The sequence below is a fragment of the Wyeomyia smithii genome, chromosome 1 (assembly GCF_029784165.1).
Source record: "Wyeomyia smithii strain HCP4-BCI-WySm-NY-G18 chromosome 1, ASM2978416v1, whole genome shotgun sequence".
Lineage (NCBI taxonomy): Eukaryota > Metazoa > Arthropoda > Insecta > Diptera > Culicidae > Wyeomyia > Wyeomyia smithii.
In genome coordinates, this window is record NC_073694.1 from 80162674 (window position 1) to 80187264 (window position 24591).

Below are 24591 nucleotides of genomic sequence, written 5' to 3' on the forward strand. Positions count from 1 at the left end.
ATTCCAAATGAGTAAGAATTTGAAATCTTACACACGATTTCTGAAGATTTTTGTTCTAGCTTGGATATCTGTTATCTATGGTTCAGCTGTTAGTATCACAGCGAGAAATAATTTGCCTAATTTATTTTTTATAGTTTTGTTAATTTTTTGTTTTTCAAAATTTTCCCATCTTACGTAAGATTCTCTTGAGTCCCCCTCTCCCCCTTCGTAAGAATTCGTAAGAAATTTGGATATCCCCTCTCCCCCTAAACCCTTACGTAATTTGTGAATGCAATGCGTAATGAATGCGGAATGCAGAATTAACGCTGGTTTTTTTTACGCGGTTTTTTTACGCGGATTCCGGAATTTACGCGGCACGTATCCCCCGCGTAAAAAGCAACTTTAGTGTATTAATAAAATATGAATGATTGTCCCTAGTTTTTTCTTGTTGCAAATTTTTCGTTTATACATCGTTATATCTTTGGAGTGAGTCACAGCTACGATCCTTTCATCATAGATAATCTCTGAACACTGTTGCGCCGGAAGGTTGCTGTTGTTATTCAAACCAACAAGCAGCATATTTTTCAACTGCTGCGTCCGTGTTTTTATGTGAATCACGACTTTGATTGATTCCATTTTAAATGAATTTACTGTTTTATCTATCACCGTTGAAAATATATGATCCATTTTAAAATTTGGAAAATTTAATAAGCTTATAAACAAACCGATGCAGCTATAGTCACTGTATACTTTACTAGCCTGGCGGAGTGGATTCGGAAGCTAATTTAAACTGTTATAACGAGAACCAGTCAATGAAAAATCAATAGAGTTCTCCATGCGAAAACACACAAACACTACGACACGGCCCGCTTTACACTGTATATTCAAATTTGTAAGAGTGTGAATCAAACTCGGTAGTTTTTTATGCTCTCTTTTAGATGACAGTTCTCACAGGTGACAAAAAATTTTTACAGCTAACAAAAAATAAATCGAAAACATCGCACTAACACAAACGCACCTGGAGAACTCTATACGACTGGTTCGCGTTATAACAGTTTAAATTGGTTCCCGAATCCACTCCGCCAGACTGTAAATATAGGGATTGCGAATAGTGGAGATCTATAATCTCCCATCTAGAATGAAGAGACAACAAGTGAACGAAATCGAAATGAAGAAGTCCTTTTGAAATGTTTCTAGATATTCAACAATTTTCATTTTCGAATGCATTTAGAATCCCCCCGCGAGATTTGTCACTTCAATGTCAAATATGACTTTGACTTCAGATTTGACGGATTGCGGTCCGATAACTGCAAAGTTGTCGCAGTTATCGGTCTTGCAGTTAAAAAGCGTTGCAGTTAAAAGACTTGCAGTTATATATAGGTATTGTGCATGCAGAGAAAAATCGGAAGCGACGAGTCGCTCGTCTGACAAGGATTTTCCAGCGAATTCAACAACAACAACAATTGATTCGACATAAAATGTCCCGAAATGTACCACTGTAATATTTTCTAATAGTTTTGAATGTATTCTAGTCGCAAAACTATGTCAATTTAATCAAAGAACATTAAAACTGCATTGTACTGTGCGAGAAATAATCATACAAAATGACATCGCTGGAAATTTTCGCGTCGCTGGACTCACCAGCGAATTGCAAAGTAGTGCTGCAGCGACAATACATATGAGTGTTCACGTAGGTGCGAACAGCCTTCAAAATCTCTTTCAACGCGAATAACCCGAATACTACAGACGGTGTTAAGCCTGTAGTACACTCTGTCTAATGGTCAAATATTTGACCTTCTGACATACCCAAGTAACAATTATTGTTGCCTAAACATTTACTCGATCACTTTTATTAGGCTACAGTTGAACAACAACCGAAATGGAAAATAAAAAACTTCTGTTAAATGGTTGTCCAGTTGAATTTGGAGAAATTATCCGACACACAGTTGTTTAGGAACGGCGAAGAGGGTTTTGAGCAACACCAGCAGAATATTGTATTCAACACTTGTTAAACCTGCGTTGAATAGATACACAGAAAACATTTATTAGCCTACTGTTCTGTATGTGTTCGACCTGTGTTCGAATAAAATATTTATTAAACATTCGTTAAACCTTTGCTCGACTGTTAAAATGCTCTTGTTAAATGCGTGTTTAATAATAATGTTTGAAAACGTTTGTTACGCGTATTAGAATATACTTATGCAGCTCACGCTGAATAGTAGCGTGGAAAAAACGTTTAGTCGATATTTATTCAGCTATTTTAGCACAAACAAAATGTAAAAATAAAGTTAGAAGAAATTAGTTGAACTATATATTTATTTGTGGCAAAATTGTTATTATAATTCTCATTATTAACTTCATTAGTTTTTTTTTACTTGGGAATATGATGGGTAAATTTTAATTTATATCGGAAGGCAACATCGTCACACGCCACCCTTTTTTAAACCATCTTTTTTGTTGGGTCCCCGATGAGATTCGAACTTGCGATCCATTGATTGGCTGCCATCGATGAATGCATGTGAGCTAATCTGTAATATGACGTGTGCTGTGTTAAAAGTGAATATGCTTCTGAACGTTCTGATCTAATAAATGTTGAACAGGCATTGTATAACTGCTGGAATATACGCTTCTTGCATGCACCTTTAAACAAACCGGTTGACTTGACATAACCATTGTTTGCAAGCAGCAACTGCAGCGTGCAAGAAGCTTATATTCCAATAGTTATATGATGGCCTTGGTAGCAGTCATGATAGAGCAGTGATAGAGTCAATATCAAGCACTGACCATTGCTGGAGTGATTTTTCATTAACCTACCAAGGTAGCAGTCATGATAGAGATTTTGTTTGTCTATATAATAAAATATTTCTGTCAAGCGTTTCTATAACGCTAGTATCGATACCCATCACCCAAATTGCGAAATCGTGTGCGAGATTCGACTGTGATAATCGTGTATTTCAGGGTAGTCTAATTTGGCAAGTCGCAATATGTCAGAAGGTCAAATATTATTGTTTCAGTTGAAAACCGAAATAATGACTCGCCACTTTCGATTTTTTAACCGTATACACAATGCGCATAATGTCGCATCTAGTGCGCTGTATAGCGCATCTGACGCGCAATACAGCGCACTAGATGCGACACTATGCGCATTGTGCATAAGGTAAAAAAATCGAAAGTCAAAAGTCGCGAGTCGGTATTTCGATTTTTAACTGGAACAATAATATTTGACCATTAGACAGAGTGTACTTCACTCTGAAAAAATGCACGTAAAATTTACCGGGAAAAGTGGCTGATTCTCATCCACCTTCTTTTCACGTAACTTTCGCCGATTTCTCGAAAGCCGTTCATGTGTTAGGGCATCTTCAGCGGTGGTCTATTTTTGAAACAAGTTTATACTAGATTTACACCAGCGAAACATGAATAGAACCAGCTAATATAGACCAACTTTTCGTTCTCCGCTGTTGTATATCTTGTTGTTTTAAACCGCTGACATCTGTCACACTGTCAACAATTTAATACCCCATGCTATCAGTTAATGAGACACGTTATAATAAAAAACACTCAATCACAGACTAACAGACGTAACACTGGAACCTAGCTCCATCGCCACAAAAACGTTCATTTCAAATTTTTCAATCGAATAACAGTCATCGCGCGAAAACGTCGTCTGAGGCGCTGTCATGCAATCTTATACATATTTTGTAGTTTTCCATTTGACACATGCAGTAACGCTGGCGCTGATGTCGAAATACATGACGCAGCGCGAACACGACAGCAGATGGTGCTAGTGTTACTAACGTAAAGTGCTGGAATCATCCAAACGATGATTTTATTGAAAATTTGTTCGACGTGTTATGTCTGTTAGTCTGTGACTCAATATTTAACAAACGGAAATTCAATAATTTTTACGCTCATTAAACGATTACTTTGGCAAGACATTTTATATCCACAAGACTTTATGGATTTGACGGTTTGACCCGAGCGTCAATGACATTTCTCAGGATAGATTGGTATGATCTAAAATTTCTGCTCCGAAACCCTACTTGGTTTCGGAGGATAGCGAAAAATATTTGATCGCGTAGATGTTCATCTTCCGTTTTCGTCTCATCAATCTTTTAAAATCTTGCAGTTCTTCAAACTTGGTTTGGGTTTTGAGGATATTGGGTGGCATTGTGCAGCTCGTTTCGAACGATTTTCGCTATTTTCGAGTAGGTCACAAACTGCCAGTTATGCTTCAAGATTAAAAGGAGCAGTCATTGTCATTTGTCCTGCGGCTCATCTAACCCGCAAAGTCGAAAAATACGAAAAACGGAACATAACGCCCCCCAGCGATCATTTAGTTTTGTTCGAGTTGCTCGAAACGAAATGCACAATTTCACCCCAGTATTTTGAACGTTTTCAGTTCAGTGTCTTCAAGGACCATTTTTCTGGCCTCTTAAGTTCTCCTCTAGTCACAATACAATTAAGGCGACAGTTATATCGAGAAATAAAAAAAACAATATTTCAATTCAACGCGCAATTTAAATCGATAGAAAACATTTATTGTAATAATCCGTCAAGTAGAGATATTATTATTCAATTATGTATAAACTTATAAACTATGTATTATGTATAAACTTCATAAATAGTATATAGCATGTAAGTTAGTTTTAAACATATGTAGTCTACTTTTGTTTGACGAAATAAATAAATAAATAAATAGATACCCTTCGTTGGTGACGATAAATAACATTTAATGCGACTGTACTGCCGCGCACAGCAAGTCAATCTGGTCTTTCAGAATTCCCCCTTTTGCTGGTCGGTTTCCTTGATGCCAAAAACGACAAACCTGTTCATATTCTGCTTCAGAAAAGCCCCAAAAATGAATTGTGAGTTGTCATAAAAAATCTTTGTTTTGTTTATTCCCCAACACTCGCAAAACACTTATATGGAAATAGCCAAAAATGAGGTGTTCAACTGAAATATGACAATTTACCTACCTATTGGCAGCGTACAAAGGGTTTTAGAACGATCTATTTCTTGTTCCAAAAATAGACCAAAACGTTTACCAGTTTCAAATTTCTTCAAATTAGATCTGGTATAAAACAAAATTTACACCACCGGTGCAGCAGTGAATTTGAGTTTGTTCCAAAAAAATAGAACAAAACAACGATTTGGACCACCGCTGAAGATGTCCTTAGTGTGTTAGTGTCAACTTCAGTGCCAATCGTCTACGTGTTGGTCAGGTAATTATAACCGCATTTTCACGTACCTTTTTACTTGATATTTAGGTGAAACCATAAACAGAACGCATAAACCCCACATGATTTTCACTTAATTTTTACGTGTTATTCAGATGGAATCTACGTGAATTTTAAGTAAATAGACTAGACAGCGCATATAAAAAATATAATTTATTTTCAAATACTAAAAAATAATTACTTGTTTAAAATCGAGATCCCAACCGAAAAAAAAACAGTGATGACCGGAAAGATGTCGTCCGTTCAACCGGCAGGAGGTGTTCCGCTCGAAAATGACCGTTGACGATTCCAATTGTCCGGGGAGAATTCACCAACTGAAAATTTGAAAAATGTATATGTTTCCTCTGTTAATCTAAATATTATTCTGGCTACTTACATTGCGTGATTTCCAATATAAAATTGGTTTTTTGGACGCCATATTGACTTTTTTTGCATACTAAAAATTCACGTAAATTCCGCTGCCGGAAACGTCACACCACAGTCGCACTAACACTAACAAAGTCAAAACACACAAATACCAACGCACTCAAAATATTTACATTATAATTTGACCGATTTACGTGAATTGACAGTGAATCGTACATGAAATTTAGGTGAAAGTTACTAATGTCACGTAAAATGGCAGATTTTCTGAAGGTCAGTCACTTACGTGCTTTTTCAGGTGGATTTTACGTGCCTATTTTTTAGAGTGTACAGGCTTAACACCGTCTGTAGTATTCGGGTTATTCGCGTTGAAAGAGATTTTGAAGGCTGTTTGCACCTACGTGAACACTCATATGTATTGGCCCTGACGACTCTGTTGATATTGGTTTGGTTTTTACTTGCGAAAGTGAAGGAGGGAAATATTTTTGCTTTTGTTTTCACACATAAATTGACAATTGCATATGAGAATTCGCGTAGGTGCAAACAGCGTTAAAAACCTATTTTACTTGAGTCAGGGCCAATTGTCGCTGCAGCACTACTTTGCAGTTCGCTGGTGAGTCCAGCGACGCGAAGATTTCCAGCGATGTCATTTTGTATGATTATTTCTCGCACAGTACAATGCAGTTTTAATGTTCTTTGATTAAATTGACATAGTTTTGCGACTAGAATACATTCAAAACTATTAGAAAATATTACAGTGGCACATTTCGGGACATTTTATGTCGAATCAATTGTTGTTGTTGTTGAATTCGCTGGAAAATCCTTGTCAGACGAGCGACTCGTCACTTCCGATTTTTCTCTGCATGCACAATAATTGTCAAAATGTGCGTGATGACAAAAGCAAAAATATTTTCTTCCTTCTTTTTCGCATGCAAAAACCAAACAAATATCAGCAACACCGTCTACGCCAGCTAGCTGGCATCTCTGTCTTATTTGCTTTGCTCCGTTAGGAGCTAACATCACCGCGGATCCGCAATTTGCGGGCCCCATTGACAGATGCTATGTTATGCGTATGAAAAGTTGCGGTGATATGCTATCTCGTTTACACACACGCTGAGATGTTAGTCCTCGAAACATGGCGGGATGCCAGCTAGCTGATCTACGCGAATTGGTATCAGACCATCAGACTCACAAATTTTTTTCGAAAGTATCGATACCGGTACTGATCTCTTGCGGTGAGTATCGATGTCGTTACCCTTAGTATCGATACCGTTGGTATCGATGCTAGTATCGCCCATCCCTACCCATTGCTATGCTAATTAAGAAAATGTTGCAACAATTTGTGAAATACTCAGCTGCCTTTAAATTTGGTAAGAAAATGTTGATTTCTTGTATCTACCTGGAATCTAGTCAATTAAGGTTAACTTAATGATTATGGTGGGCAAAAAAGGACATTATTTAGGGAAGTAGGTATGAAACTAGTTACCTATGATTTTAGCTGTGGTAAACTGAAGACATTTTTAATCGCTACGTTTCCAAAAAAAGCCGCGTAAGGATGAGCTTTTTCTTTTGTTTACTTTGGGTTTTTTTATTTACCTCATTCATATAAATTATTAATTTTAGGTGAAATAAGGGTTTCTACGTGATGCGTTCTAAGTTGTGAAGTATTTTTAGATGCGTGAATATTGATAGAATGAGATGTATAATAATGCATTTCTATCTTAGTTTCAGGTTATGTAACTGTATTCACTATTCGCCCATTGGACAACACACAAAAAAAGAAACATTTCACAACGAAAATTGATCCAGATGCTCCTGTTGAAATAGAAAATCCATTTGCAAAAGAGCGTATCCAATGCATTTTATGTAAACACAACATTACACCAGATTATAAAAACGTTCAATTATTGTCACAATTCCAAAGCCCTTACACAGGTAGAGTATATGGAAAACACATAACTGGTTTGTGCAAAACACAACAGGAGCAAATTGAAACAGAAATAGTAAAGGCCCAGAATGCCGGTTTAATGGCAACTTACCACAAAGCTGTACATTTCATGAACGACCCTAGGCTGTTTGATCCTGAAAAACCAATACGTTTACATAAGTATTAAAATGTAAATAAAAATAAAATGAATTTAGGTGCAAAATAAGAAAATGAAATAATTTTCATCATCATTTTTAACCCTGCAACAGTGGTGCACAACCGGGGGTTCGCGGGAGACAAGAGGGCCGCGAGGTTAATCCAGGGAGGCTGAGAAGCTCTTGGTAAATTTGACAGGTAATAAAAATTTCTAGATATCTATGTGAAAGCGCTCCCTGGGCTTGGTGGTTGAGCTCCTATCTGTTTCCATCAAGCTACGCACAAAACGCCGATTCAAGCACAAAAAGCCGATTCAAGCGATAAGCCGATACACGAACCATCATTTATTTACGTGAAAAGCGACGTCTGGTAGAAATCCAAAAAACCACACATATTTTAATTTCAAGTCTATGTAGAAAATAATAAAATTTCCGTTGTCTAAAAACTAATAAAACACATATAATTAATTTAAATCCGAATGCTTTGCCAAAGATGTTTTTTGTAAGTATTTTGTGACTCAAACTAAAAAAAATCAATATGTCACACTAACCGCACAGCACAGAGAACTGCCTCGTCGCTGTGAGTGTCTCGGGAATCAAGCTAAGCCAGTTGGTGTGCCTTGGTTAACAATTAGGTTCTATTTGCTCGTCCCGACAAAACATTTTGACGTAGAACTACGTCTGTCAGGAAGTTCGGCTACATAGGGAGGTAAAATGAAAATCTAAAACCCGGAAAAAATGAAAAATATGTCCAACTTCAAAGGCTTTTTAATCGGTTAGTTTTTGATGGAGTTTCTTGTTCTTGCAACAATAGACTGGAAAATCTAAGATTCTTCCCAAATGCAGAAAATTGTAATTTTATCATTCAAACTATTGTACTATTGAAAATTGTCAAGCCGGCCTTTGATTGGTCATTATATGATTACTTCCCAAGCACAGTCGACAGAATTATAGACCTAGTAATTTAAAATTTTAAACTGTTTCAGCCGAAGTCGCTCATCATAATTCTAGACAGCGACAACAGCAGTCCTTTCTTAGCAGCAGCAGCAGTAGCAGTGCATCGGATAGTGGCGGTTGCTGCGGAGCCAAGCCTATAGCGGCCATAGCTGCGGCAACGGATAGCGGCAGCAGTTGCAGCGAGAATATCAGCATCGATGGTAGCAGGGCCAGCTGATGCAGTGGGGCACTTCCTGTAGTGAAATGCTGTCTCTGTAAGATAGCGGGCACTAATAAATGTATCCAATGAAAAGTTGCCTCATTTTGACAACACACCAACGTTCTGGAAGGCTGGCGTTCAAAATACATGAGCCGTCTAGTTTTGAGTGTTAAAACAGCATTTCACAGTGTTATTCTCTTACAAGGAATACTTTATTCGCACTGTCAGTATTAACGCAAAGAAGTGATCGACATTCTATCCGATATTGAGTTAAACAGAAAAATTTTCTTTTCAGGATGAAATAAATACCAAATTGAAGAGTTAATATTTTCTATTGAATTAATTTGCACTTTGAAATGTTGGAACAGTTATAAACTTTACTTCATCTCCATGTCTCAGAACGAACTAAATTATCTTTTCCTCTAGTAATAAACACAACACCCGAACAGCTTTTATTAACTGCATTAAAATTAAGTTATCGCATAATTAAACCCCAAAAATTATCAAACCAAATGGTCAATCCTTGTTGAAGCGCAAAATTCGATTGATCCGATTGGTCGTCAATATGATTGCTTCCCAAGCACAGTCGACAGATTTATAGACCTAGTAATTCGGAACGTACTATTTGGTAAAGATGGGCGATACTGACAGACGTATCGATACTTTGGTATCGCGGTATTCAATGTTCATAGCAGGTATCGGAGTATCGGTTGAAGGAGTATCGATTATCGATGCTTCGATAGTATCGGTATCAGACCTGCATCTTTTTTTAAAAAGCGTCGTTTAGAAAGTATCGATACCGGTGCTCATTTCTCGCGGTGTAGTATCGATGCCATAGCATCAGCAGCAGTAGTTGTATCAGCAGCAATATTTGGACCAGCTGGTGCAGCGGCACTTCCTCTAGTTGAAGCTGCATTTGTGCAGTAGCGAACAGCATCAGTAGTAGGTACATTATTCGGCACGCATTATTGTCAAAACGCAAAATTCGACCTCTGATTGGTTCCCAAGCACGGTCGACAGAATTATAGACCTAGTAATTTTAAATGTGCTATCTGGCCTTTTAAGAGCCTGTTTCAGCCGAGGCCGCTCATAATAGTTATAGACAGCGACAACAGCAGTCCTTCCTTAGCAGCACTGCAGCGGATAGCGGCCACAGCTGTGACATGGCAACGGATAGCGCAGCGGTTGCAGCGGGTCTCAGCATCAATATTAACAGGGCCAGCTGATGAAGCGGCACTTTCTTTAGTGAAATGCTGTCTGTGCGATAGCGGGCACTAGAAATGCATCCAATGGAAAGTTGCCTCATTTTGACAACACACCAACGTTCTGGAAAGCTGGCGTTCACACACCAACGTTCTGGAAAGCCGTCTAGTTTTGAGTGTCAATCGGCATCAAGAAAAGATCGACATCTTATCCGGTAATGAGTTTGACAGCAAATTGTTTTTTTCAGGATGAAATTAAATACCTGATTCAAGAGTTAATATCTTTTCTTAAATAATTTACATCTTCAAATTTGGAATAGTTATAAATTTGACTTTATCTCCATGTCTCAGAACGTACTGAATTATCTTTTCCTTCAGTAATAAGCACAACACTCGAACAGCTTTTATTATCTGTACAATAATTAGGTTTTCGCATAATCAATCCTTAACAATTGTCTAGTCTTATATAAAAACAACTATATTATTGAAAATGGTCAATCCTCGTCGAAACTAATTGGCCGTCATATGATTGCTTTCCCAAGCACGGACGACAGAGTTTTTGACCTAGTAATTCGGAATGTACTATTTGGCCTATACAACACACTTAATCCAAAAAAAGTCGTTCGGTAATTTTTTTTACAATAATAATCGGTAAAGTGTGATAATACCGGTATTCCTGCAAAAAAGCATAAAATTAACGACTGTTCTGTAAGATCTGTAGGTTTTACCATAATTCTGTTAACTGTTACCGAATTATTTGCTTAATTTTACATTTACCGAAATTTGTATAACTTTTTACCGAACAACCTGTAAAAATGCCAAATTGTGAATGTGGTGGCCATTTTTCTCATACGTGCAACCGTGCAAGACGCGAATATTTTTTACTGGTGCTGCTGATTTGTTTTAATTGTTGTTCTGTGTAAACATAGGATATTTATAATTTGGAAAGTGTTAATGGATGTACGAGTCGCTAACTTTTTTCGTAAGTAATCTGGTTAATTTAGTTTGATTTTAGACGGTACCGGCAGGCTCATTTATAACCGACTTTTCTGCCACCGGTATTTTTTACAGGTGCGTTCGGTATTTTTGTTCATTTTTAAAGTTTCTTTCGGTAAATTTTACTGGCTGCTCGGTTTGGAACATTACCAAAAAGCTGCGAAAATTACCGACCACTCGGTTGGTGGTTTCACAAACTGTTCGGTAATTTCCGGAAACACCGAAGATTTCACCGAACGTTCAGCTGTTGAGATTCCGGTAAAATTTTACCGAATTCGGTGTTTTATTTTAAGTGTGAAGAGTCTGTTTCAGCCGAAACTGCTCATATTAGTTCTAGACAGCGACTACAATCCTTACTTAACAGCAGCAGCTTTGGCAGCGGATAGCATCAACAGCGTAGTTGTATCAGCAGCGACATTTGGACCAGCTGGTGCAACGGCACTTCCTCTAGTTAATGCTGCATTAGTGCAGTAGCGAGCAGCATCAGTAGTAGGTACATTAGCCGCACTTCCTCTAATGGAAAGTTGCCGTATTTTGACAACACACAAACGTTTTGGAATGCTGGCTTTCAAAGTATATGGGCCGTCAAATTTTCAATGTAAAAACAGCTTTCAACTGCGTTTTAAAAAAATGCCTTTTTTAAGGTTTAATACTTTCTCGTTTTGCGCTGGAACTAAAAGTAAAATGTTATTTTTACCTGCATGCACTTTGACTGTTGAAACTTGTTCGCGCTGTACAGTGTTCCCTGTTCAGCGTTGTATGTGCAAACTTAAATTCGGTAGCACTTCAACTCCTCTTTTGCACAAAATTTTAAAAATATTCAATATAAGTTATACAACAAACACAAGTTCTACGTCAACCTTGCGGTCAAGGCTTTGCATACAACCCTTGTGATTTTTTGCGATCAAAAATTAAAATTATATTATCAACAAAATAAGCTTTAGCCGACTTGCGTGCTGCGTTAAAGCCGTTAGGCTGCCCGTTGTAAATAAATTTAGAAATAATACGGGTACACTATAGTCTAGTAAAAATCGGCGTTATGCTGCGATGTAATAAGAAAGCACGAACCTCGTACCAGGGCCTTAATTGTCCGCCGCGATGCCAAGGGGCAATAAAACTCAACGTAGGGCCTCCTAATGTGAGTTTTTTTTTTTTTTTTTTTTAAGGGGGGATTTGTTAGTAGCTTAAGTATTTATGATAAATATTAGTAAATAATGAGTATGTGTGTCCAATCACAAATGGTGACTTCTCAACACTGTTAGAAATTTGTAATTTTAATTGTTAGGATTTGTTTGCTTTCGCAATTAGGACTTATCATTCGTAGGGATTTAAACCTACTTGTCAGAAAAGGGGAAGTAAACTTACAACTAACTTAATTGCTAACTTATTGGCTATAAAGAGAGCTTATCGTAGCAATTGAGGATTGCAACGATTTTTGTCGGAAATTGTTAATAATTTTATTTGACATAGCTTCTAATGGTTCAACACCAGTAAGTCTATGTAATTCGAGTGTACCAAACCAAGGAGGACGCTTCAAAATCATTTTCAGAATTTTATTCTGAATCTTTTGGAGCGTTTTCTTCCTTGTTGAACAGCAACTCGACCAGATCGGTACAGCATAAAGCATTGCTGGTCTAAAAATTTGTTTGTAAATCAAAAGTTTGTTCTTTAAACAAAGTTTAGAATTCCTGTTAATGAGAGGATATAAACATCTCGTATATTTGATGCACTTGGCTTGTATACTCTCAATGTGCTCTTTGAAAATAAGTTTTTTATCATAAATTAGTCCCAAGTACTTAACCTTGTCGGACCAACTTAAAATAACCCCATTCATCTTGACAACGTGATTATTGTTTGGCTTGAGGAAAGAAGCCCTAGGCTTATGCGGAAAAATTATCATTTGAGTTTTAGAAGCATTGGGAGAGATTTTCCACTTTTGCAAGTAGGAAGAAAAAATATCTAAACTTTTCTGCAATCGACTGCATATGACACGAAGACTTTTTCCTTTTACGGAAATGCTTGTGTCATCGCAGAACAATGACTTTGTGCATCTGAAGTGAATATGTTGTACAGGACTGGACCCAAGACTGAACCTTGAGGCACACCTGCTCTGACAGGAAATCTATCAGATTTTGAATTCTGATAGACAACCTGCAGAGTTCGATCAGTAAGATAATTTTTTAAAATTTTGATTAGGAAAATTGGAAAATTAAAAGTTTGCAATTTCGCAATCAAACCTTTATGCCAAACACTGTCGAATGCTTTTTCTATGTCTAAAAGAGCAGCTCCAGTGGAATAACCTTCAGATTTGTTAGCTCGTATCATATTAGTAACTCTGAGCAATTGATGAGTTGTGGAATGCCCATGGCGAAATCCAAACTGTTCATTTGCAAAAATTGAATTTTCGTTGATGTGTGACATCATTCTGTTAAGAATAACTCTCTCAAACAGTTTACTTATTGAAGAAAGCAAACTGATTGGTCGATAACTTGAAACTTCAGCTGGGTTCTTATCCGGTTTTAAAATGGGCGTAATTTTTGCATTTTTCCATAATTTGGGAAAATATGCAATTTTGAAGCAGCAATTGAAAATTTTCACTAAAAAATCCATTGTGCTCTCAGGGAGATGTTTGATTAGTATATTAAAGATTCCATCGTCACCAGGTGCTTTCATATTTTTGAAATTTTTAATAATTGATTTAATCTAATTCAAGTTAGTTTCAATTATTTCTGCAGGTAAAAAATTCTGGGAAGAAATTAAATCAAATTGACGTGTGACTTCATTTTCAATTGGACTCACAAAATTCAAATTTGAGTTATGAACACTCTCAAACTGCTGAGCAAGTCTTTGAGCCTTTTGTTCATTGGATACAAGAAAACGTTCACCATCTTTCAAAACTGGAATAGGCTTTGAAGGTTTCTTAAGAATCTTCGACAGCTTCCAAAATGGTTTTGAATATGGTTTCAATTTTTCAACTTTAGTCTCAAAATTTTGATTTCTCAGAAGAGTAAATCTATGTTTAATCTCTTTCTGTAAATCTTTATAAATAGTTTTAAAAACAGGGTCACGAGAACGTTGATATTGACGTCTGCGGACATTTTTCAAACGAATTAGAAGTTGAAGATTTTCGTCAATTATTGGTGAATCAAATTTCACTTGAGCCTTTGGAACAGAATAATTCCTGGCATGAACAATTGCACATTTTAATGCTTCCAAAGCGGAATCAATATTCACTTCGTTTTGCAAATCAAGCTCATTATTGAAATTTCTCTCAATTTAATTTTTGTATCTTTCCCAATTAGCTTTGTTATAATTAAAAACAGAGCTCATAGGGTTTAAAACTGATTCATGTGATAAAGAAAAAGTTATTGGAAGATGGTCAGAATCAAAGTCAGCATGTGTGATCAAATCACTACATACATGACTTTGATCTGTCAGCACCAAATCAATTGTTGAAGGGTTTCTTACAGAAGAAAAGCATGTAGGACTATTCGGAGACAAAATAGAATAGTATCCTGAAGAACAATCATTGATAAAATTTTGCCATTGGAATTACTTTGAGAATTATTCCATGAACGATGTTTAGCGTTAAAATCGCCGATTATGAAAAATTTCGAACGATTTCTGGTGAGTTTTTGTAAATCACCTTTAAAATAATTTTTGAGCTCGCGTGTGCATTGAAATGGTAAATATGCTGCGGCAATAAATAAAATCCCAAGTTCAGTTTGAACTTCAATTCCCAAAGTTTCAATAACTTTCGTCTCAAGATGGGGAAGAGCACGATGTTTGATTCGGCGATGAATAACAATTGCAACTCCACCGCCGGAACCCTGAATCCTATCATATCTATGAACCACGTAATTGGGATCATATTTCAATTTTATGTTAGGTTTCAAAAATGTTTCAGTAATAATTGCAATATGCACATTATTTACTGTTAAAAAATTAAAAAGCTCATTCTCATTGGCCTTCAATGAGCGAGCATCCCAATTTAATATTTTAATTGTTTTATTTAAAATCATTGCTAAATTTTAAATTAGAAACAATTTTAATAGTAAAATTTGTGCCTATTTGAATGGCTTCAAACATTGATTTTGCCTGCAACATGGCGTTCATAAGATCGAACATTGCCTGTTGCAAAAAAGAAAGTTTACCTGCCGTAATAGGCCCCAGGCAGTTGCCATTAGAAAAAATATTTTCGGCAGCAATATTAGCTGGAGTAATAGGTGTACAATTATTTTCTAGCGTGTTTTGCTTACCCTAATTAACGGTCATTTTCAAACTACCAACACTAGGCGGTATAATGTTCGAACTACCTGTAACCTGTGCATAAGTTAAACGGGTATGCAAAGGAGTAGGTATACTATGCGTCACTGGTACGCTTGGAGAATTTTGTTTTGAAGTTGGTTTTAATTGAGAAATTGAATTTTGTTTACCTTGCCTTGCCTTAACAATTGCTAAACGGACTGGGCATTGATAAAAATTTGACATATGGTTGCCGTTACAATTCGCACAGCGAAAATTTTTACTCTCTTTCACAGGACATGTGTCCTTTTTGTGAGAAGAGTCTCCACAATTAAGACATTGTTGGTCCATGTTACAGAATTTGGAACCATGGCCATAACGTTGGCAAGTACGGCATTGGGTGATATGCTTTTCACCTCCGCCATACTTCCTATAAGTTTCCCACTTTACACGTACATTATACAAAGCATGTGCTTTTTCAAAAAATTTTAAGTTGTTAACCTCATTGCGGTTAAAATGAATTAAATAATTATCAAGGGAAATTCCAGTTCTCTGACTGTTTTCGCCTCGTGATTTTTGTTTCATTAGAATTACTTGGGTAGGGGCTATGCCAAGTAATTCTGTTAAAGTAAGTTTGATCTCATCAACGGTTTGATCGTTGGTGAGACCTTTCAAGACAACCTTGAACGGCTTGGCGTTCTTGGTGTCATATGTAAAAAATTTGTACATCTTGTCAGTTAAATACTGAACAAGACGATCACGACCCTTTACTGAGTCGGCTAATAAGCGGCATTCACCTCTACGGCCAATTTGATAGGTAACTTTAACGTCAGAAACAAACGTTGAAAGTTCCTTTTTGAATATATTAAATTCAGAAGAAATAGTTACCACAATAGGTGGAACTTTCTCCTTTTTTAAAGATTTTATATTTTGTATAGTTTCATTATTGGTAACCTCCATTTCACCAGCTTCTTGCTCAGGCAAAATATCAAAAGGATTGTCACTACAGACACTCGATGTGTCAGAAAGAGATGCCTCTCTTTTCCTCCCCGCAGCGATGCGAGGTTTCTTTTTCCGTCCAGCCATTTCAGGTGATACGAAAAAAGTTAAAACAAATGTTAAATTCAAAAGTAGGTAGTCTTGAGAAAGACTGATGGGAAATAACTTTCAGGTAGTCTTTAAAAGACACACTGACAAAACACAAACTTTGAAGCTATAGGGAGTCAAAGACCAGTCCACAAGCAACCGAAAAAACGTCTGATCTGTAGGACAGTTCCAGACGCACTGATCCTAATGTGAGTAATGACTCATTTTGAACCGCCATTCTTGATGAAGTAATTCAAAAATTTTTATATGAAACATGAAAAAGCACATCAACGGCAGTACCCCAGATATGTTCTGCATACCCTGGCCCATCACCATGTCAAATATAAGGTTTGAAAGCAGGGTCTGAGCCGAGCTATTGAATTTTGAATATGTCACATTTTGTAGCGCCATACTTGATGAAGTAATTCAAAAATTTTTATATGAAACATGAAAAAGCACATCAACGGCACCACCCCAGATATGTTCTGCATACCCTGGCCCATCACCATGTCAAATATTAGGTTTGAAAGCAGGGTCTGAGCCGAGCTATTGAATTTTCAATATGTCTCATTTTGTACCGCCATACTTGATAAAGTAATTCAAAAATTTTTATATGAAACATGAAAAAGCACATCAACGGCACCACCCCAGATATGTTTTGCATACCCTGGCCCATCACCATGTCAAATATTAGGTTTGAAAGCAGGGTCTGAGCCGAGCTATTGAATTTTGAATATGTCTCATTTTGTTCCGCTACACTTAAAAAAGTAATCTAAAAATGCTCTTGGTTATGTGAGAACTCCTGCCAGGCGTCGAACCATCTTATAAAGTTGGTATTTAATCTAACAAAAATTATAGAATAATAAAAAATACTGTCTTAAACCAAGTCCTAACAAAACTCTTTCCTAGAAAATCTAGATATCTCGGAGGTTTTCGTCCATGCTAATTTTCATTACTGAGGTTTTCGTCCATGCTAAGTTCCATCACTGAGGTTTTCATCGCTGGAATGTCCTACTCTTTTTACCAGGTTGCGTTAGCCTATATGAATGCTCTCGACCTCTACGTGCAGTGAAAAAAGGTGATCAATGGTAAGGGAGTACGGGGCATAATAATCTTAAGAAATTTTTACAACTACAAAAAATGATTTTATTGCCGCTGGTGCACTATTCTGCAATTCGCTGGTTAGTCCAACGACGCAAAGATTTCTCGCGATGTCATCATTTTACAATCACATTACGGCACACATGTTGTGTTGTCTTGGCTATTAAAGCTTTGCTTCTCAAAAATACTACAGATATTTAATTTGTCTTCTATGGAACGGGTGATAAATTTCACGCACATCACAATGCAGTTTTAGTCTTCTATGATTAAATTGACATATTTGAATAATATTACGAAATTCACTGGAAAATCCTTGTCAGACGAGCGACTCATCGCTTAGGTTTTATTCTGCATGAACAATATTCCTAACGAAACAGACTAGCTAAATCCTTTGCAGTTTTTATCTTTTCCTCGCTTCTTATGAGTCAACACAAAACTCCGTAACACAATTCATCTTATTGATATTGGTCCTTTCGTTTTCGAGATATTCAACTTTAGAATGGCGAACGAACTAATATGGGTATTTCAGGAATCAGAATGTTTCACGTAGTCCGGAAAATTAACTAAAGTTGCCATAATGGGGATTCCCAGAATATAGGCTAATATTACTGAATACCACCCTATGTCGATTGTTGCGTAATCAAGATGATGCACATTAGGCAAAAATTGTCCTCTTACGCCATTTCAAATCCGAAGGTATAACTTCCGGTTATGTGAAACAGCTCAAAATATTTATTCCAGAATCGAGATGATACCCGGAGACTGGAGATCAAATCTAGCCATTTTAAAACTCAACTCCCGGCTTCCAGAAACTAACCAATATCACTCAATATGGGTATTCCCACAGTCGGGATGATGCAAAGCAAAGTAAAGCCTTGGTGCTACATTACGGTTCGGAACTCGACCTTCTGTTTATTTATACGCAGACTTCGCAGCCAACTGTTTAGTGCACAGGAAATTGCAGGGCTAGCGATACGATCCTACTGACACTAACGGTACTTCCCGAGCCGAGACTCGAACCTACGACGACTGGCTTGTTAGGCCAGTATCGTACCTCGAGACCGCCTGGGATGGAAGCAAAGTCAGAAGCTAAAAATCGACCACAGACCATTTTGATATCTGAAGTGGCTACTTCCGGTATAACGACTTGCATCCCCACATAACAGTACTTATCAAAATAGGATTGAAGTAGTTATCAATATAGATGGATATCCCTTATTTGTAAAACAAAACTTTTAAAAATTGCTGAATCTCGGCATCATTCTTGCCGAGATTTGGACAGCCGAGTGCTCGGCAACTATCTCGTATGAATCTATTTTGCTGAGAATTTTCGAGTAACCAGTGTTAGACAGATGTAATTTTATGACGAGAATCTCAGTATGCATATGATGACTTTTACAACTACACTACTGCCAGTTCGCACGAATCTGTCCTACATTTTTTTCCGAATTCCAGCTTGTAAACATCTGTGTGCTGTGTTACCGAAACTTGGCAATGAGCAAAATTCGTGCCGAGATATCAGTAATGTTTTCGCTGATCTCGGTATCAACAGTGCTTAACGATGAATTCGGTAAAAATTGAGACGAGTTTGAAATTACGGCACATTTAAATGATAAGCGATTACCGTCATAACCTAAGAGGCGCAGCAACGCGGGCCGGGTATCAGCTAGTGTTATATAATAAATATAAAAATGGAATTCCGTAACACTTGATCTTATTGATATTATTCCCTCAGTCTCTGAGGTGTACAGTAAACATCATCATTTTGAATCGTTCTAAATCAAAAATAATAAGCGGTGACATGCAGGTTTTTTAACATGAAATGTTCAGGAAAGACATTTGAGAAAAAATAATAGGTATCTAATTACTAAAACTTGAGATATTATTCACAAAACTACGTAAAACATGCAAAATTATGACTTTCTGTGCTAAATTTGCCTCTAAATAAAAATTCAAAGCGATGACATATGATTCTTTTTTCACTAAAATGTTTGTTAATGTTCAGGAAAGACATTTGAGGAAAAATAATCAGTATCTGATCAACAAAACTTGAGATATTATTCACAAAACTACGTGAAACATGCAAAATCGTGACTTTTATGCTGAATTTGCCTCTAAATCAAAACTCGAAGCAGTGATCTGTGATTTTTACTATAATAAAATGTTCGTTGTGTTTGGGAAGTATATTTGAGGAAAAAATAATAGGTGTCTTTTTATTTGAAATTTAAATATTTTCCACAAAACCACATGAAAAATGCAAAACCATAATTTTTTAAGCTCAGTTTGTCTCTAAATCCAAATTCAAAGCGATGACACGTGATTTTTTTCAATAAAATGTTCGTTGATATTCAGGAATTCGAGAAGAAATAATAGTTATCTGATAACTGAAAATAGAGAAATTATTCACAAAACTAAGTAAAACAAGTAAAATCATGAATATTTGAACTCAATTTGCCTCTAAATCGAAATTCAAAGCTATGATATGTAATTGTTCTTCATTGAAATGTTTGTTAATGTTCAGGAAAGACATTTGAGGAAAAATAATAACTATCTTGTTGCTTTAAGTTGAGATATTACTTTAAAAACTACACATGTTCGAAGATGATTTTCTGCATACAGAAAAACACATTAAAATACTCTTTTCAAAATTTATATATATTAAACATATAATACATGCAAAATTATGACTTTTTGAGCATGAGCTCAATTCGCCTGTAAATTTTTTTTTCTCAATAAAATGTTCGTTGTTCGTTCCTTTCTTGCAGAAGAATCTATGTTTCAATTTGGTGCAAGTCGAGCAGAAAAATATTACATTTCTGATGTTTTCGTAGTTTTGTGAATAGTAACACATAACGGGATTCGAAATACTTTTTTACTTTTACCAAAATTAGATCTTGGGACATTTGGCTTGAGTAAAGGCCGCATTTCATTGGTTTAATCTCTTTTTTTTTAATTTTACACGTAGTTATGTGGATTAAAACGTTAACTTCTTCTCAGACGTGTTCCTTGGACACCAACAAACATTTTCGTTACAAAAATTCACATGTTACCTCTTCAGATATGATAATAGAGGAGAACTAAGCATGAAGGGTCACGCTAAATCCTTCTTACTTTGATTGCTTTCTTCTAAAAGTTACGTAAAAAGAGGTTTTACTGTAAATGATTGACTAATATCCGGTTATCACCCGAGTGTGGTATATTCGGAACTGGGATGACCCCACATAACATTTTTCAAAATAACGACTTCTGGTTTCAGGAAAATAATCTAAAGTGGTATTTGGCCAACATTTCAATACTTCCGAAGCTTCCGAACTCCATACGTCATTTTGAAATCCGAAATGGCGACTTCCAGTTTCTGTGAAACATCCCCAAATCACAAAATGCAATTCAATATGGGTATTTCCGTTCTGTGCGTTCACAGATTGTTAAAGTACTTGAAGTGATGATGGACGTATAAGATGTGAAATATTTTTGAAGTGAGTTGTACTAATAATGCAATGAATTATGAAAAAATATTCCTAATTTTGAAACTTTTGATCCCGAGCATCGCCGGGAACGTTCAACTAGTAATAAATAAAAACAATCGATTTCAAAAATGTTATATACAGACGGCATTCTTCAAATTAATTTTCGTTGCGTACCAGTGTTAGAATTGTTCGAATAATCAGGTACCAATAGAGCGCGAACTCAGAGATAACTGAAATTTAAACTTCACTGATGTAAGGTATTCAAATGGCGACAACATGGAAGAAACGTCAAACTTAGCTCACAAGTTTCTATTTAACACCTTCACGAGTCATACGATCACAATTGACTGCCAGCTGAAACTTGGACACAACTGGTTGGTGTATCCTGGGCAAAGTTGCCATTCGACAATAGCTGAGTGAGAAGGCGGGGCGCTATTATTGGCGCGTTAACAACATCTCGGTGGCAGAGGAAACGTTTCGCCAACCAAAGCATCTGTTCACCAAGATGGTGCAACTCAAAACAGTGTCTGTTCCCCATGTTAGGGGCGGCTGATTAACGTCTTGGTACCAGCGTGGGACTGTTCTGTCACGACGGTCCTCCGGCATGACTGGAGTTTATGGTAAGTCTAATTCTCGCAGCTTCCCTTTTGAAAGCCGTAAGGCCTCCTCAACAGCTCTGCGGGTAACACCCTCTGCACACCTGCCCTTCGTATTGCACCTTCCAAATTAGTTTTGTTGGAAAGCATTATTTGCCACAGCTCGTTGCGTTTCACTTCACTGTTTCACTTCACTGTATCGTACGCCGCTTCAAAGTCAATAAACAGATGATGTGTCTGCAAGTTGTGTTCTCGAAACTTGTTGATCTGTCGCAAGGGAAACATCTGGTCCGTTGTAGATCGCCCCACTCGAAAACCGCATTGGTATTCTCCAACAAAGGCTTCCTGCAACGGCGTCAGTCGCTGGAACAGGATACGGGAGAAAATTTTGTAACCGGAATTGAGGAGGGTTATGCCTCGATATTTACTACAAGCGAGTCTATGTCCCTTCTTGTAGATAGGGCATATGAGTCCTTCCAACCAGTCCGTAGGTAGTTGTTTCTCAGACCATACCCTTAGGATAATCTGGTAATTTGCACTACACAGCCGCTCACTCCCGACTTTGAAAAGTTCCGCCGGTAAGTCGTCCTTCCCAGCGCATTTGTGGTTTGTTAACTCTTTGTATGCATTCTTCACCTTGTCTAATGTTGGTGGGTCCACAGCTTGTCCGTCCTCCCCAATTTCTATCCTGTTTCCCTCGACGACTCTCCTACCTTCCTCACCGTTCAACACCACTTCAAAATGTTGCTTCCAACGCTTGGCCACCTGCGATTCATCGGTTATCAGGTACCCCTACCTGTTATTACACATGGCAGGTACTGGCAGTGTCCGGTTCCTGATTCCATTTATTGTTCTATAGAAGCCCCTCGTGTCGTGGCTGGTGAAGCAATTCTCCGCCTCTGCAAGGACGCGATCGTAGTGCTCACGTTTCGTACGGCGGTGAAGCCTCTTTTCGGCAGCTCTGGCCTCGGGTATTTCTCCCGCATCTGACGCGTCACACGATTAGCTGCTACTAACGTGTTGGCGTAGGCTCAGTTCTTCTCTAAACCTCTACCCAGCAAACCAGAAGTCGTATAAGAACGTTAATTCTAAGTCACTTAAATGTGCATATCAAGTTGAAATTATATAAGATGCAACATTGAATTTGTTTATATCGTATAAAATTAATATCCTATAAAATGCAATATTAAGTTATATATGAACAATTTAACGTGTCAAATAAAATTGTAAACTGCGTCATTCCTTTAAGTTGTATAAAATGCAATTTAAAGTTGCAAATGAAGCCATTTAAAATAGTCTGCGAAGTTATACAAAATCGCAACCAATTTTTTTTTACAATGTACGTATATGGCCTCCAGATTTGTACAAATAGGCGAATTTCATGCATCTTATATGGTCATTTTTTACCAAATAAAAGTTCACTTAACAGAGTTGAGCGCGAGTTATATGAACCAATTTGTTTGCTGTGTAGACACTTAGCATCGAATCACCCACTACGCATGGTTCCCGTTGTCATGCCTATCACTTCTCGCGCTGTTTCGCTGACCGCATCATGGATGTGCTTCCACTGCGCGTTCAGGTTCACTCCAACTGGTTCACCGATGCGTCTATCAACTTTCCGAGTATACTCTGCAGCAACTCCTTCCGCTGATAACCTCTGGATGGCCAGACGTATTTTCCTCGCCGATCTCGATTTAAATACGTTGGACAACCGGGCGCGAATCTCGCCTATCTCGAAATAGTGATCCGAGTCGATGTTTGGCCCTCGAGAGGACCGCACATCTATGACGTCTGAATAGTGCCGGCTGTCGATCAGCAGGCCTCCATTGGGGTGTCTCCAGGTGTGCTTCCAAATGTTCAGACGTGCAAAATGGGTACTACAGATGGCCATTCCTCTGGCCGCGGCGAAGTTTACTAATTCAAGCCGTTGTCGTTGGTGGTAGAGTGAAGGCTTTTCCTACCAATAACGGGACGAAAGAAATCCTCTCGTCCGACTTGTGCGTTCGTATCTCCGATGACGATCTTTATCGTGTCATGGGCACTACGTTTTCTCAAGGAGCTCATAGAACTCCTCCTTTACGTTATCGGTTTTATCGTTTGTCGGCGCATACACGTTGATAAGGCTGTAACTGAAGAATCTGCCCTCGATCCTCAATACGCATAGACGGTCATTAATAGGCCTCCACCTAATAACACGCTTCACTTGGTTTCCACGAAATCACTTGGTAGTACGAAACCGACGCCCCGTTCCGCTCTATCGCCGCCACTGTAGTAGATGTGATACTTGAAAGAAGTGCCCGCGGTCGGATCGACCACCCGGAATTCACGTTCTTTAGTATTAGGCCAACGCACCTCTTGTATGGCTGCTACCTCCAATTTTATCTTCCGTAGCTCCCTGGTCAAGACGCCCGCACGTACCGGTTCGAATAGAGTCCCAACATTCCAAATGCCAAGTTTTCAATCGTTGTCCTTTTTCGTTTGCCTAGGTCTATACCGATTTTTTTTTATTCTCGCTTATTTTCCGTCGGTCTAGTTCCGCCACTGTTGTTGTGCCAATCACCGACGCCCAGGGAGGCGACTCCACCCAAGACCCTAACTTACGACCCGTTGATTAACGGACCGGCGCCAACGGCTTTACTTCCTCATGCGATGGAAGGCGTGACCCTAGAGATTTTTCGCCTCAGAAAATCTCCCGGTGTCGGCTAGAATTAAATCTAGACCAGTTAGGTTGGTTGTGAGTGGATCACGCCGTCTCACAACCATCGACACCTATGTCGGCGTTGGGATTCGAACCCAGACCACCAGCGTGGTTGGCGGAGACGTTACCAACTACGCTAGGCCCCCCGCCTAAGGTTTATACCGATTGTTACGGCAGAGCTGCATGCCATCGCGGGTCGACATGTGGCGACCGTCGAGGGCACACAATACAGGTGTGACCACTGACAGTACCTAACAGTCCCGGACTAGCAGCGGGAGGTCGCCTGGGGGTGGAAGGGTCGAACCAGGGACAGTTGACTCCTCGCAAAAGCCACAAGTACCCGGAAGCACCTCTGACGGAGCAAATAGAGCCACTCCCATCAC

The 24591-nt window shown here is 38.0% G+C and overlaps 1 protein-coding gene across 1 annotated transcript; it reads left to right on the forward strand.

Moving 5' to 3' along the window:
- The first annotated feature begins 6829 nt into the window (after positions 1-6829).
- On the forward strand, positions 6830-8107 carry LOC129719189 (28S ribosomal protein S18c, mitochondrial). The gene is made up of 3 exons (XM_055670686.1): positions 6830-6949; positions 7305-7696; positions 7776-8107. Exons 1-2 carry the CDS (start codon positions 6892-6894, stop codon positions 7691-7693), a joined length of 447 nt encoding a protein of 148 aa, XP_055526661.1. The 5' UTR covers positions 6830-6891; the 3' UTR covers positions 7694-7696; positions 7776-8107.
- Positions 8108-24591: the final 16484 nt, after the last annotated feature.